This window comes from Eleutherodactylus coqui, chromosome 11, assembly GCF_035609145.1.
Source record: "Eleutherodactylus coqui strain aEleCoq1 chromosome 11, aEleCoq1.hap1, whole genome shotgun sequence".
NCBI classification, from domain to species: domain Eukaryota; kingdom Metazoa; phylum Chordata; class Amphibia; order Anura; family Eleutherodactylidae; genus Eleutherodactylus; species Eleutherodactylus coqui.
The window spans coordinates 23,098,691-23,115,136 of NC_089847.1; the positions used below are offsets into that span (position 1 = coordinate 23,098,691).

A 16,446-nucleotide genomic window follows, 5' to 3' on the forward strand; every position below is an offset into this window, starting at 1 on the left:
GGTCTCTGCGTTCTGCAAGGAGAGCGTTCACAAGTGCTGGAAACCTAAGAGCAAAGCCACGTGGAGGTTCTTGATGAGCAACTGATGGTGCAGAAAAGACTATGCCTACCGCAGAGCACAGTATCAATGCTGAATATCTCTGATGATGGACAACCTCCTGGAATTGTATGGCTTGGCACCCTGGAGCGTGGACTACTTTCACTCTGGAAATTGAACTATCGCTGGATACTCAGCCGTGGTCTTCAGGGTCCGCACTGCATGTCTAACCAGTAGGGTGATCCCATATACTGAATTTGAGGTCAGCCTACAGATTAGACAGCAGTTCTGTCACTCAATGTAAGCACAAACAACATGTCACCTTTCTATGGATTGCCAGACCAGACTGGAGCTAACAGCACATCACAGTGAATAGGGCCGGTTTTACATTACTGAGATACAAGTAATGGATTAGGCCTGATGACACATTTCAGATCTAGAGCAATGTTTGGAAGAAAAGGATTAGGCACATCTAAATTATGTACCAAAATGACTACATTTATTCATTTTAACCAAGAGCGGATTCTGTGTAATATGGGTGCCGGTCTGCGGTCGTATTACCACCGCCTCTGAAGTCCTGATGATGTCATCAGTTCAGAGCCTTTAAGCCCCAATTTGCTACCATAATGAACCCGCAGAAATTCACCTTTTTAACTGGCATTTTTCTCCACGGTCTCCCTATTCTGAGTCCTTTGAGACTTTATAGGGAACCGGTTACTATTTTTACATGTTAATCCCCCTATGCCATTTAATTGGTGATGTAATAGGTATTTACATAATTTTGTTACGCATTCTGCACGGGGCACACCTGTAAAATCAAGGGTTTTAGTTTCTCCACCCCACATGCAAATTAGTGGCGATTTGTCAGGAAGGTGTGCCGGACAGTCTTAGGAAGCCCACATACCATTACCACCCTGTGACATCATCGCTGCCTACATGTTGCGGTGCGATCGGCGCATGCACAGTCCATCTGTCCTGGGTCATGAAATCCAACAGCTCACGGCACTAATGCCAGTTGTAGAACATTAGATGACCTGAGAACGTCCCCTTTTACTAGCACAGAGTGGGGTGATGTTTGGGGGGGGGGGACACGCACTGGCCAGCCTGAAATGAACAGTCCGGCACACCCAGCAGACCGATCACTGATAATTTGCATGTAGCATGGGAAGACTTTTTAAAAAAAACAACAAAAAACGCCCAAAATAAAACAAAAACACCGCAACATTTTAACTATTCAAATACCCATTGCATCCTCGTTAACTGTATAGGGGGCTTTAGTAGATGTAAAAATGGTGACCCGTTCCCTCTAAATGTACGACTGTACCCCTGCCGGTGGCACAATCAATCATCGCACTGATTTTTACATTGGTACATTATTTTTTTCTATATTTATTCTGCTGTTTTGTAATAAATTAATCCTGATTTTTGAGGGTTTTGTAAGCACCGGTTTATTTGTTTGTGTCTCGGAGTTCAGTGTTGCTCCTAACATCATGTAACGGTTGATGCAGCGGCGGCGGTCTTACTGTATGGTGTGCAGTGACAAACCTCTCCTGTGCACACAGCCAGAATCCCTCAGCTGCACTTCATCCCGTCAGCATTGCAAGAAAATCAATAATCAGCATTTAACAGTTGCCTTTTAGTCAATATACAGCACTTAAATTGGCTTCAAGCGGAGGGAGCTGCCGATAAGCCAACTGATCCACTTGTTGTGGGACTGCCTATGACATTACAACACTCGTTAGGAGTTAATTATCATGTTAACGCCAGCCTCTACATAGCCAAGTGCCTACAGTGTCAAGCACCGTCCTTCATGATACACTTGCATGCATGAAATCACACTAATCACTCCAAGCTCACATACTCTTAACGTTATGGAAAAATAAACATTCCACATCTTGACACCATCAAAAGATACATTATTGCTTAAAAATAACAATATTCCACTTTACAATAAAATGGTAGAATCAACAACACCTCCCCCAACCAAGGAAATCGTATCTGACCAGTTCCAGAACTGTCAATGTACTAGAAGGGAGATTTGTTCTCAAGCAGCGAGACAAGTTGGGTTTGGTGGACAATTAAATACAGAAATGCGATCACAAGCCAAACCGCGCAGGAGTTCGTCGGGGGGTTCCTGGTTCCATCTGTTCCTTCCTTCCTGGGGTGTAAATCTTTGAAGACCTGGAAGACACAAGATGTAGATAAAGACTAAGGAGGAAAGCAAAAGGAAATTCTGATGGTCAAAGGAGTAACTAGATGTGATCCTGATACAGAACTGCTTCCTGCACAGCAAGGAGGAATTGGTTATTGTAGCCATATGCAGACAAGTGACACCTGTAGGTAAGTGGCCACAACCTCTAGGATAGTATACCCCTCCCAGTGGAGGATTGTCAGGGGGCTGGCTCTAGCCTGGTGGCCAGCACAGAATTAAAGCATCCCCTGAAAACAGTATCTCCATAATGCAGCATCTGATGAAAGGTATCGATTCATATGGAAGCAGACAGAAAAAAAAACTTCATATGAAGTCGGATACATATTAAGCAACAGTACGAGTTCATAGACTTCTATGAGTGCCAAGTTACAGCCTCATACATCACAGAGCTGTTATATGATCCTAAGAATAAGACCGAATATTACAGTCGGAGGATTTGGTGGGTAGACACTCCTCCGAAGCCTTCAACTAGGATGTTCTTGTTCTCTCTGCACCAGTGAAGCACTGATGACACCACCCACGTTGTCTATATGCTAGGGATAAGATATATCTAGAGATGAGCGAACGTACTCGTCCGAGCTTGATACTCGTTCGAGTATTAGCGTGTTCGGGATGCTCGTTACTCGTAACGAGTACCACGCGATGTTCGGGTTACTTTCACTTTCATCTCTGAGACGTTAGCGCGCTTTTCTGGCCAATTGAAAGACAGGGAAGGCATTACAACTTCCCCCTGCGACGTTCAAGCCCTATACCACCCCCCTGCAGTGAGTGGCTGGGAAGATCAGGTGTCACCCGAGTATATAAATCGGCCCCTCCTGCGGCTCGCCACAGATGCGTTCTGACATAGAGGAGGGAAAGTGCTGTCTTGGTGGAGCTGCTATAGGGAGAGTGTTAGGAGTGATTTTAGGCTTCAAGAACCCCAACGGTCCTTCTTAGGGCCACATCCAACCGTGTGCAGTACTGTTGAGGCAGCTTTTTGCAGTGTTGCACTTTTTTTTTTTTTTTTTGTATATCGGCCGTGCAGAGTATTGCGTCCTTAGTCTGCAGTAATTTTACATAGTATACGGCCAGTAGTGCTGAGGCAGGGACAGTGAAAAAGGTGAAAGACGTATACGGTCTATATAGGCAGTGGGCTTTTCCAAAAAAATATTCTAGTTGGGCTGCCTGTGACCGTCCTGAGTGTACTGCGTCTCTGCTGGGGGGAGTAGTCCTAATTAATACGCAGCCAGCTAAGTGTTACAGCAGGCTTGCGCAAAATTCTTTCCTGGCTCTGCTGTGCGTTCCGTAAGCGAAGTCAGCCTCCAACCACAGGCCAATAAGCGGCACATTTAATTACAGCGTTCTGTTTCTGCACTACTGGTAATACACCATGCTGAGGGGTAGGGGTAGGCCTATAGGACGTGGATGCGGAGGCCCAAGTCAGGGTGTGGGCACAGGCCGAGCTCCTGATCCAGGTGTATCGCAGCCGACTACTGCGGGATTAGGAGAGAGGCACGTTTCTGGCGTCCCCAGATTAATCTCACAATTAATGGGTCCACGCGGTAGACCTTTTTTAGAAAATGAGCAGTGTGAGCAGGTCCTGTCGTGGATGGCAGAAAGTGCATCCAGCAATCTATCGACCACCTAGAGTTCTGCGCCGTCCACTGCTGCAACTCTGAATCCTCTGGCTGCTGCTCCTCCTTCCTCCCAGCCTCCTCACTCCATTACAATGACACATTCTGAGGAGCAGGCAGACTCCCAGGAACTGTTCTCGGGCCCCTGCCCAGAATGGGCAGCAATGGTTCCTCTCCCACCGAGGAGTTTGTCGTGACTGATGCCCAACCTTTGGAAAGTTCCCGGGGTCCAGGGGATGAGGCTGGGGACTTCCGGCAACTGTCTCAAGAGCTTTCAGTGGGTGAGGAAGACGATGACGATGAGACACAGTTGTCTATCACTCAGGTAGTAGTAATTGGAGTAGGTCCGAGGGAGGAGCGCACAGAGGATTCGGAGGAAGAGCAGCAGGACGATGAGGTGACTGACCCCACCTGGTTTGCTAAGCCTACTGGAGGACAGGGTTTCAGAGGGGGAGGCAAGTGCAGCAGCAGGGCAGGTTGGAAGAGCCAGTGCGGTGGCCAGGGGTAGAGGCTGGGCCAGACCGAATAATCCACCAACTGTTTCCCAAAGCGCCCCCTCGCGCCATGCCACCCTGCAGAGGCCGAGGTGCTCAAAGGTCTGGCAGTTTTTCACTGAGAGTGCAGACGACCGACGAACAGTGGTGTGCAACCTTTGTCGCGCCAAGATCAGCTGGGGAGCCACCACCACCAGCATGCGCAGACATATGATGGCCAAGCACCCCACAAGGTGGGACGAAGGCTGTTCACCGCCTCTGGTTTGCACCACTGCCTCTCCCCCTGTGCCCCAACCTGCCACTGAGATCCAACCCCCCTCTCAGGACACAGGCGCTACCGTCTCCTGGCCTGCACCCACACCCTCACCTCCGCTGTCCTCGGCCCCATCCACCAATGTCTCTCAGCGCAGCATCCAGCCGTCGCTAGCGCAAGTGTTGGAGCGCAAGTACGCCGCCACGCACCTGCATGCTCAAGCGTTAAACGTGCACATAGCCAAATTGATCAGCCTGGAGATGCTGTCGTATAGGCTTGTGGAAACGGAGGCTTTCAAATGCATGATGGCGGTGGCGGCCCCGCGCTACTCAGTTCCCATTCGCCACTACTTTTCCCGATGTGCCATCCCAGCCCTGCACGACCACGTCTCCCGCAACATTGTACGCGCCCTCACCAACGCGCTTACTGCCAAGGTCCACTTAACAACGGACACGTGGACAAGCACAGGCGGGCAGGGCCACTATATCTCCCTGACGGCACATTGGGTGAATTTAGTGGAGGCTGGGACAGAGTCAGAGCCTGGGACCGCTCACGTCCTACCCACCCCCAGAATTGCGGGCCCCAGCTCGGTGGTGGTATCTGCGGCGGTGTATGCTTCCTCCACTAAACCATCCTCCTCCTCCTCCTACGCAACCTCTGTCTCGCAATCAAGATGTGTCAGCAGCACGTCGCCAGCAGTCGGTGTCACGCGGCGTGGCAGTACAGCGGTGGGCAAGCGTCAGCAGGCCGTGCTGAAACTACTCAGCTTAGGAGAGAAGAGGCACACGGCCTACGAACTGCTGCAGGGTCTGACAGAGCAGACCGACCGCAGGCTTGCGCCGCTGAGCCTCCAACTGGGCATGGTCGTGTGTGACAACGGCCGTAACCTGGTGGCGGCTCTGCAGCTCGCCAGCCTCACGCATGTGCCATGTCTGGCCCACGTCTTTAATTTGGTGGTTCAGCGCTTTCTGAAAAGCTACCCACGCTTGTCAGACTTGCTCGGAAAGGTGCGCCGGCTCTGCGCACATTTCCCCAAGTCCCACACGGACGCTGCCACCCTGCAACATCGGTTTAATCTGCCAGTGCACCGACTGCTGTGCGACGTGCCCACACGGTGGAACTCTACGCTCCACATGTTGGCCAGGCTCTATGAGCAGCGTAGAGCTATAGTGGAATACCAACTCCAACATGGGCGGCGCAATCGGAGTCAGCCTCCTCAATTCTTTACAGAAGAGTGGGCCTGGTTGGCAGACATCTGCCAGGTCCTTGGAAACTTTGCAGCATCGCCGCTCACCATCTGGGTAGACTCCTCAATCATTAGCGTCACCATTCCTCTGCTATGCCTCTTGAGAAGTTCCCTGCAAAGCATAAAGGCAGACGCTTTGCGCTCGGAAACAGAGGCGGGGGAAGACAGTATGTCGCTGGATAGTCAGAGCACCCTCCTGTCTATATCTCAGCGCGTTGAGGAGGAGGAGGTGGAGGAGCATGAGGAGGAGGGGGAAGAGACAGCTTGGCCCACTGCTGAGGGTACCCATGCTGCTTGCCTGTCATCCTTTCAGCGTGTATGGCCTGAGGAGGAGGAGGAGGAGGAGGATCCTGAAAGGGATCTTCCTAGTGAGGACAGCCATGTGTTGCGTACAGGTACCCTGGCACACATGGCTGACTTCATGTTAGGATGCCTTTCTCGTGACCCTCGCGTTACACGCATTCTGGCCACTACGGATTACTGGGTGTACACACTGCTCGACCCACGGTATAAGGAGAACCTTTCCACTCTCATACCCGAAGAGGAAAGGGGTTCGAGAGTGATGCTATACCACAGGACCCTGGCGGACAAGCTGATGGTAAAATTCCCATCCGACAGCGCTAGTGGCAGAAGGCGCAGTTCCGAGGGCCAGGTAGCAGGGGAGGCGCAGAGATCAGGCAGCATGTACAGCACAGGCAGGGGAACACTCTCTAAGGCCTTTGACAGCTTTCTGGCTCCCCAGCAAGACTGTGTCACCGCTCCCCAGTCAAGGCTGAGTCGGCGGGAGCACTGTAAAAGGATGGTGAGGGAGTACGTAGCCGATCGCACGACCGTCCTCCGTGACGCCTCTGCCCCCTACAACTACTGGGTGTCGAAGCTGGACACGTGGCCTGAAATCGTGCTCTATGCCCTGGAGGTGCTTGCTTGTCCTGCGGCTAGCGTCTTGTTAGAGAGGGTGTTTAGTGCGGCTGGGGGAATCATCACGGATAAGCGTACCCGCCTGTCAGCCGACAGGCTTACACTCATCAAGATGAACAAAGCCTGGATTTCCCCAGACTTCTCTTCTCCACCAGCAGACAGCAGCGATACCTAAACAATACGTAGGCTGCACCCGCGGATGGAAGCATCGTTCTCTATCACCATCAAAACCGGGGACCTTTTAGCTTCATCAATCTGTGTCTAATATTCCTCCTCCTCCTCCTCCTGCTCCTCCTCCTGAAACCTTACATAATCACGTCGAACGGGCAATTTTTCTTAGGCCCACAAGGCTCAGTCATATAATTTTTGTAAACAATTTTTATACGTTTCAATGCTCATTAAAGCGTTGAAACTTTCACCTGAACCAATTTTTATTTTAACTGGGCTGCCTCCAGGCCTAGTTACCAATTAAGCCACATTAACCAAAGCAATTAATGGGTTTCACCTGCCCTCTTGGTTGGGCATGGGCAATTTTTCTGAGGTACATTAGTACTGTTGATACACCAATTTTTTGGGGCCCTCGCCTACAGTGTAATCCAATTAATTTTTTGCCCACCTGCATTAAAGCTGACGTTACATCAGCTGTGCTGGGCACTGCAATGGGATATATTTATGTACCGCCGGTGGGTTCCTGGCATCCACCCATGCTGTCGGTCCACACGGAGTTGTAACTGCATGTGTCTACTTCTAAAGAACCCCAGTCTGACTGGGGCATGCAGTGTGGGGCGAAGCCCACCTGCATTTAATTGGACGTTAGTTCTGCTGTCCAGGGCACTGCAATGGGATACATTTATGTACAGCCGGTGGGTTCCAGGGAGCCACCCATGCTGTGGGTGCACATGGAATTCCCATTGCGGAGTTGTACCTGCCTGTGACTATTTATAAAAAAACGCAGTCTGACTGGGGCATGCAGACACCTTGACAGAATGAATAGTGTGTGGCACATAGGTTCCCCGTTGCTATGCCCACTTGTGCAGCTCCTGATGGCGGTTGCACAGGATTGGATTTCGCATTGCTTCTGTACAGCATTGTGGGCTATTGCCCCGCCCCTTTTAAAGAGGGTCGCTGCCTAGCCGTGCCAACCCTCTGCAGTGTGCGCCTGCGGTTCCTCCTCATGGCAGACGCACTTATAAATAGACATGAGGGTGGTTAGGCATGAGGGCAGCTGAAGGCTGCGCAGGGACAATTTGGTGTGCGCTGTGGACACTGGGTCGTGCAGGGGGGGGGGGGGGGGTTGGGCAGCATGTAACCCAGGAGAAGTGGCAGCGGAGTGTCATGCAGGCAGTGATTGTGCTTTGTTGGAGGTAGTGTGGTGCTTAGCTAAGGTATGCCATGCTAATGAGGGCTTTTCAGAAGTAAAAATTGTTGGGAGGGGGGGGTGGCCCACTCTTGCCGCTATTGTGGCTTAATAGTGGGACCTGGGAACTTGAGATGCAGCCCAACATGTAGCCCCTCGCCTGCCCTATCCGTTTCTGTGTCGTTCCCATCACTTTCTTGAATTGCCCAGATTTTCACAAATGTAAACCTTAGCGAGCATCGGCGATATACAAAAATGCTCGGGTCGCCTATTGACTTCAATAGGGTTCGTTACTCTAAACGAACCCTCGAGCATCGCGAAAATTTCGTCCTGAGTAACGAGCACCCGAGCATTTTGGTGCTCGCTCATCTCTAGATATATCCTTAAGAATGGTAGAGCATGTATGAGCCACAAGTTGGGAAGCACTGCTATAGAGAGAACACCTGTGGCAATGTCTGAGGCATGGACAATAGTTACATTACCTGTGCAGCACTATGGCAATCCTGAAAACATGACCTGTTGGGGGTTGTGAGGACTCAAGCTCGGGAAACGCTGATCTGCAATGCTGGACTCCAGGCACCCGATTAAAGTTCCATTTACACGTAAAGAATCATTCAAAAGGTTTTGAGCGATTGTTTGTTTTGAATGAACTGCTAATGGACAATAATGTCCATTATCAGCTTATCACCTTCATTTGCATGTAAATGAGCCTTCAGGAGCTGTATGTAGAGAACAGCAAGTGGTCTGTCCTCTGTATTTAGTAGAAAGCAGATGGCAGAACAAAGGAGCTGAATGCAATGTAATCAGCACTCCCGTGGAGAATACAGCACCATGGACAGCAAACACAGCATGCGGTCTGTGTTAACTTCTCTCCGGCTGAGCGATAGATTTTATGCTCACCTAAAAATCATCATTCAGTCAAAGAGTGAAAGATGGGAGCATTTACACACAATGATTACTGCTCAAACGATGGGTTTTGAACAAATTCTGAGCGATAATCATTGCGTGTAAAGGAGCCTTTAGACATCAATGTGTTATAAAGATAAGAGACTCCCTTTCTATGCTTTTGCCTAGTTCTGTTCTATGGAAAGTTGTTCTGTACGGCACAGGTCATTAGCATCACAAGTGAATGGAAATCAATAACTACAAATAAGAGAGCACTCTGTAATCACCATCTAACCCAGTAAACTAGAGGGACTCAATCAATCATTCATTCTTCATATACAGGCTAAGGGGTCATTCACAATACTCTGTCAGTGGAGATTATAAAACTTCCTAGTGGTCAGGTGTACTACAGTTCTGCTCTCACACAAGTGTCTGTTTTAATGCGTCTTCAAACGCGCTCGACAGCAGTTTTTTTAACGCATCCCATCTTTACAATGGGTGAGGAGTTGTGTTAAAAACAGCTAAACTGTGTGTGTGAGAATGGCCTTAGTGCACCACCTCCGTCATGTATACTGTGAGTGAGAATGGAGTTAGCGCACCACCTCTGTCATATATACTGTGCGTGTGAGAATGGCCTCAGTGCACCACCTCTGTCATGTATACTATGTGTGTGAGAATGGCCTCAGTGCACCACCTCTGTCATATATACTGTGTGTGTGAGAATGGCCTTAGTGCACCACCTCCGTCATGTATACTGTGAGTGAGAATGGAGTTAGCGCACCACCTCTGTCATATATACTGTGCGTGTGAGAATGGCCTCAGTGCACCACCTCTGTCATGTATACTATGTGTGTGAGAATGGCCTCAGTGCACCACCTCTGTCATATATACTGTGTGTGTGAGAATGGCCTTAGTGCACCACCTCCGTCATGTATACTGTGTGTGAGAGAATGGAGTTAGCGCACCACCTCTGTCATATATACTGTGTGTGTGAGAATGGCCTTAGTGCACCACCTCTGTCATATATACTGTGTGTGTGAGAATGGCCTTAGTGCACCACCTCCGTCATGTATACTGTGTGTGAGAGAATGGAGTTAGCGCACCACCTCTGTCATATATACTGTGTGTGTGAGAATGGCCTTAGTGCACCACCTCTGTCATATATACTGTGTGTGTGAGAATGGCCTTAGTGCACCACCTCTGTCATATATACTGTGTGTGTGAGAATGGCCTCAGTGCACCACCTCTGTCATGTATACTGTATGTGAGAGAATGGCCTTAGTGCACCACCTCTGTCATGTATACTAAGTGTGTGAGAATGGCCTTAGTGCACCACCTCTGTCATGTATACTATGTGTGTGAGAATGGCCTCAGTGCACCACCTCTGTCATATATACTGTGTGTGAGAATGGCCTTAGTGCACCACCTCTGTCATGTATACTGTGTGTGAGAGAATGGCCTTAGTGCACCACCTCTGTCATGTATACGATGTGTGAGAATGGCCTTCGTATACATGACAGAGGTGGTGCACTAAGGCCATTCTCACACACATAGTATACATGACAGAGGTGGTGCACTAAGGCCATTCTCACACACACACAGTATACATGACAGAGGTGGTGCACTAAGGCCATTCTCACACACACAGTATATATGACAGAGGTGGTGCGCTAACTCCATTTTCTCACACACAGTATACATGACAGAGGTGGTGCACTATGTGTGAGAATGACCTTAGAGCATCACCTGTCATGTATACTGTGTGTGTGAGAATGGCCTTAGTTCACCGCCTCTGTCATGTATACTGTGTGTGTGAGAATGGCCTTAGTTCACCGCCTCTGTCATGTATACGGTGTGTGAGAGAATGGAGTTACTGCACCACCTCTGTCATATATACTGTGTGTGTGAGAATGGCCTTAGTGCACCACCTCTGTCATGTATACTGTGTGTGTGAGAATGGCCTCAGTGCACCACCTCTGTCATGTATACTGTGTGTGTGAGAATGGCCTTAGTGCACCACCTCTCACGTATAACACATACGAAAACGTACCTTGAGCTGCTTAATGTGCTTTTCCTGTCCTGTTCTTCTCTTCTTGAGCGAAGTTGTTCTTCAGCCAGCATCATCTCCTCCTCCATCGCAGACACCTCCTCCTTTGCCCTGCGCCGGTTTTCCTGGAAACCACAGTAGACATTACATAGAAGCACTATGCTGTATGCTGTGAAGCAGCGGATATTTAAGATTAAAACTGAAAAAAATGAGCCTTTATCGGAATTTTAAAAAGAAATTATGACAACTGCAAAAAAACGGTGAAAATCAAAATCGACAACGAGGCCTAGAATGCCTGCGAGACTTCATCTTCCTTGGTTTAAAAATTGACCAGGATGGAGAATGTATGCCAGAGATAAAACATAGGATAGCATTGGGTGAAGGGCGATGCTAAAGATGGCCAAACTCTGGAAAAGCAGGGATATCAGTATAGCTCTAAATGCAGGATCGTGTAAACCACTGTTTGGATGTGAAAGCCAAACTGCAAAAAAGGTGACAGAAGGAGGATTGATGTGTTTGAGCTGTGGTGCCTGCGAAGGCTGCTGCGTACACCCTGGATGGCGAGAGTAACAAACAGAGAAGTCCTGAATCGTACAAGACCTGCTAGATCACTGGAGGCCAAGAGGACCGGCTCAGGCGCACGGATTTCGGCCATGTAATGCGAGCTAGAAAAATCTATAATGCTTGGACAGATCAGCGGCAAAAAAAGACCCGCAAAGAACATGATGGCTGATACTGTCAGAGCTGATACTGGCATGGATATCACACAACTGAAAGTGCAAAACCGAAAAACACACGGGGGGGGGGGGGGGGGTGCACCGAGGGTTGTGAACGTAAGGGTTAATTTATTTTAACATTCAATTGGCTGGACAAATAAGATCCAGAAAAAAAATATTAAAAAATCCTTCTGTACACCCACCTGTCTTGATTTGCCGGCATGCTTTATGCTGTAGAACATAGGACCTAGTTCTGCCAACCACTCGCCATCCACCGCTGTGACACACTGCATGTATTCCTAGGAAACAAAGATACGATGCGGGTCTGATAATCCGTCACTTTCACATTCATTTTTGAAAGGCTTCATTTACTGCTTTAACAAACACAGAAACAAACCAACTTGAGAGCTTTGAATACCCAATAACACAAATGGGCCAAAGTCAGTCGTATTCTAGCAGTCCCAAATATATAAGGGGGTTGGTCCAGCAAGTTAGTCCATTTATCAGGTGATTGAACTCAACCATGGATATAAGCATAGACTTCGAACACAGAGAGACAATACATATCATTAAAGACTTACTGCACTTTCACCTTCGGAGCACTTCTGCTCCATCGGGCAGCTTTCCGCTCCTCCTGGCAGCTGAAGAAGTCCCCATATAGCACTATATGGGGGTGTCTTCAGCTGCCAGAAGGAACCAAAACGGGCCGACGGAGCAGAAGCTCTCTGAAGGTGAAAATGCAAGTACTCTTTAGCCCCTTTACACCACAGGATGTAAGTTTAGGTCCTGGAAGGGTGGTATTTAATGCAACAAGACTTACATCCTGTTGACAGTGCAGGATCAAAAGTGAGCCAGTACCATCAAGCAATAGGAGTTGGCTTTGACCGATAGCTGGCCTCCCGCTGCAACAGCGAGGATCAGTAAGATGCTTTGATCCCCGATGTTAACCCCCTACATGTCACGATCAATGTACACCCCCACATGCAATTTGGTATCGTCGCAATTGTACATCATGTCATTTAGGGCTCTTTCACATTGACAAGGTCGATATCCGGTCGTGATTCACAGCCCGTCATCGTCCCCGCAATCCTTCTGTAAACCCCTGGATGCAAAGTGTATTCACAAAGAAACAGCCTCGCATCACTGTGAGGCTGAAGGAATCCCCTACCGCAGCTGTCACAACCGCAGCAGGAGATCGCGATGTTCTTTCATTGAAAACATGTGGAAACTCCTGGATGCAAGGCGTTTTCATTTCATAATAGCTTTCCATCCCTGCGGGGGTTCCCTTCATCCCTGCCGCGGCTATCACAACATGCTCTCCCCGTGGTTTTCAGTGGGGCTAGCGCTGCTGTCGCCAGTCCCATTGAAAAAACTCTGGATGTGACAGCTTTGCATCCCTGCGGGGCTGAAGGAATCCCCTTCCTCCAGCTATCACAGCCAGGGGATCTCAATCTTCTCCCATTGATTTCTATCAGGCCAGCGCTGCTACAACCTGCCCCATTGCAAGTAATGGGTGATAATGCAGGGTTTTTTTTCTTAATCGCAACTTGGCTTGAGTGAAAACATTGCAAATGAATCATGCATTTTCACTCACTCTCGCATCCTGCAATTTTTTGTCAGTGTGAAGCTGGCCTTGTGCTGTATGAGTAATGCTTTAGAAAAAAGATCTGGCAGAATTTTTCAAAAAAAAAAAAAGGAATAGAAGTTTTCCAATACATTATATGTACCCAAAAATGGTACCAATAAAAAACTGTAGTTCGCCACCCAAAAAACAAGCCCCCATACGGCCGCGTCAACGGATAAATAAAAACATTGCTTTTTAAAAGTAGGGATGAAAATCCCCCAAAAATCATTATGTCCTTATAGCCAAAGTAGGCCATGTCCTTAAGGGGTTAAACAGTAACTTCGAAAAAAAAAAAGGAAAAACAAATACAGACCCGTCAGCACCATAACCAATCCACACCTCCCAGAACTGCTTAGAATAGAGGTCTAGGACCCCGTTTCTGGCACCTCCATTCATTTCACATTTTTACCAGTTACACCCGATGCAACAAGATTAGCACTTCATATACAGGAGGCCATGGAAGGCTTACGGAGTTATTTTAGATTAGTGTTAGACCCCCTGTGCCAAAAACAAAAAAATATATACATACTCAACAATGGCTCCAAATCGCCGTTTCGGGGGTCTGACTGGTGACATCACTTGGCCATTATCTGGGTTTTCAATGTAGATGCAGGATTACAGAACCTCGGACCTTCTATTGGCTGCAGCATTCACATGCGTAAACAACCCGCATGACCGCTGCAGGGCTTGTCAACAGACCAAAACTCTGGGCGAGCGACGGCAGCAGGAGGAGAGTACTGTTTTTTTTTTGTTTGATTGTTTTTTATGTACTCGGCATTCCCCCCCCCCCCCCTTCACCAAAACCACCCCTTTAGTATCCTTTATATACAGCTACTATGGGGCAATGCAGACCTTTAATGAATTTCTGATCCAGCAAGCATAATACCCCTCAATAAAATACAGGCATCTGCATACGCAGAAATAATCGATGAGGATAAAAGACGACGGAACTGTGTGTGGGGGGGGGGGTTACTTTTTATCCCTACTAATAATAATTATATAGTGGCAACATATTCTGCAGCGCTTACAAAATGGGAGAACAGATACCAAAAACAAAGATCTTAAAACATGTGGTAATCATTTGATGGACACAGTAGGGGTGAGGGTCCGGCTCCAACTACATACTACAGGTAATGGTGCGATACAGAAGGTAGAGGGGCTGGAGATGTGCCCGGTATGGCGAGGTGGAGAGTGAGGGATGCTATACACAGAGAATGGTCAGGCCTTACAATGGCTAAATTGGTATGACTGCAGGTGGCAGTTGATTACAGCTATCATGGATTGCAGTCTGTGGGACAGGGAGCATGTTATCAGGCGGAGTACAGAGGGGTTTGGTTTAGGGGATATGGTATGCCCTCCCTGTAGAGATGCGTTTTTAGAGCACGCCTGAAGTTGTGCGAGTCAGGGATTACCCGGATAGTTTGGGGTAGCACGTTCCCTCAGACTGGTGCTGCGCTGGTGAAGTCTTTGAGGCAGGAATGAGAGGTTTGATTTAAAGGGGCGCTTAATCTGATTTCAATAGCAGAGCAGAGTGTGCGGGCTGGGTGGTAGAATGAGATGAGGGAAGCAATGTAGGGCGGCGTGGTGCTATGGAGAGCTTTATGGATGAGGGTAGCGAGTTTGAATTGCACAAGTTGTTCCCCCCCATATTTGCGTGTGTTTTCTTCCAGACTCCAAAAACAAACTAAACGCATATTAGATTGTGAGCCCCATGAGTCCAATATAAGCGATGACAACCTGTGTACAGCATTGTGGATAATGCATGCCCTATACAAATGAGTAATATAAGCTAATAGATAACATTCATTGCTATTAGAATACTGCCATCTTGTGACCACCAGAGTGATTAACGCCCATTAACAAGACGACACATCTGGTTAGATTTATAAATTATGTGAAAACAAAACCAGAATGAACAGAACATTTAACAGCCCACAAGAAATGCATCCAAGCACCTATGAGAATGTAACGGGCGACAGTGAGGTCGCTCTATCAGTACTGGAGAAACCTAATATCACAGAGTACTTAATGCAGGCAGTATGAATGGAAAAAGGTTTATGAATGCAGGGACCGAAATTAGAAGACCCTTGACTAAAATGGTTACATAGTATTGCAGATATGAATCTTACCTTGGTGGTCATCACAAGTTCATGATAAACAATATAATCCGGCGTGTAACCCATTCCAAAGAGCGAGCTGGTTGGGTGCAAATGGCATGGCATTCCTGTCCGTACATTAACGTATTCACCTATTCCCTGCAAGAAGACAGCACACACAAGATCACAAGCTGCTGGAAGTATTATGATCTGCCATTATTTGGATTATGAAGTTCTGGTCACCCACCTTTAGCCGGGCAGCTTGATGAAAGTAAGCCGCACAGATACATTTACGAACCACATCCCAGTCAGATCCACAGGATGACAATGACATACGCTGAGCCACCATGATATCCTTCAGCTGTGCCCGGACTTCACGGACCTGAAGCAAGACGAGATCTCACATTAAGTTCTCTCCACAAAGTGGGTAAGTCACAAGGTATCACAACCGGCTGTGTGAACGCACCTTCCTCATTGCCTTGGCGTGGATAAAATGCTGATTGCACCAGCCACTCGAGTAGTTGTTGTTTTTCCACTGAAGGAATACATTTAAATACGTTAAGTGGTCGCTCTCCGGGACGGCAAATTTCTCCCTCACTTGATCGCTCTCTTCCTCCCGTCCCTGGCAACAAATAGAAAACGGTCAACAACAAAGTAAAGCCGAGAGTCCCTAAAATACCAAGACAATCTATTATTGCACTTCTATGCCCCTTATATATTACACACGCTACCTTTGGTCTATAGAAGATTGCTGGCACAGACAACATGGACACAACAATGAGGATTTCAGCGCTGCAACCCATATCACAAGACACGATCAACATCTTGGACAACGCAGGATCGAGAGGAAACTCAACCATAAGGCGGCCAGTAGACGTAAGTGAACCTGGTGAAAAGAGACAATGTTACAACAAAAAAGAAATTACGTAACACAGTTACTCCATCACCT

At 48.1% G+C, this 16,446-nt stretch overlaps 2 protein-coding genes across 4 annotated transcripts in view; one reads left to right on the forward strand and one right to left on the reverse strand.

Moving 5' to 3' along the window:
- The window catches only part of PMFBP1 (polyamine modulated factor 1 binding protein 1), a 128,702-nt gene extending 127,240 nt beyond the window's left edge, over positions 1-1,462 (forward strand). For all 3 annotated transcript variants that reach the window (XM_066582497.1, XM_066582498.1, XM_066582502.1), the window contains one exon: positions 2-1,462. In XM_066582497.1, the coding sequence (XP_066438594.1) occupies positions 2-74 (73 nt within the window). In that variant the 3' untranslated portion in view covers positions 75-1,462. The remainder of the gene's footprint in view (position 1) is intronic.
- Positions 1,463-1,931: 469 nt separating this feature from the next.
- DHX38 (DEAH-box helicase 38) overlaps positions 1,932-16,446 on the reverse strand; it is a 42,543-nt gene continuing 28,028 nt past the window's right edge. Inside the window, exons 20-26 of the mRNA XM_066582503.1 lie at positions 16,229-16,383; positions 15,964-16,119; positions 15,745-15,879; positions 15,531-15,656; positions 11,981-12,076; positions 11,065-11,186; positions 1,932-2,217 (exon numbers count right to left, since the gene is read on the reverse strand). Coding sequence (XP_066438600.1) covers positions 2,133-2,217; positions 11,065-11,186; positions 11,981-12,076; positions 15,531-15,656; positions 15,745-15,879; positions 15,964-16,119; positions 16,229-16,383 — 875 coding nt within the window. The 3' untranslated portion in view covers positions 1,932-2,132. The remainder of the gene's footprint in view (positions 2,218-11,064; positions 11,187-11,980; positions 12,077-15,530; positions 15,657-15,744; positions 15,880-15,963; positions 16,120-16,228; positions 16,384-16,446) is intronic.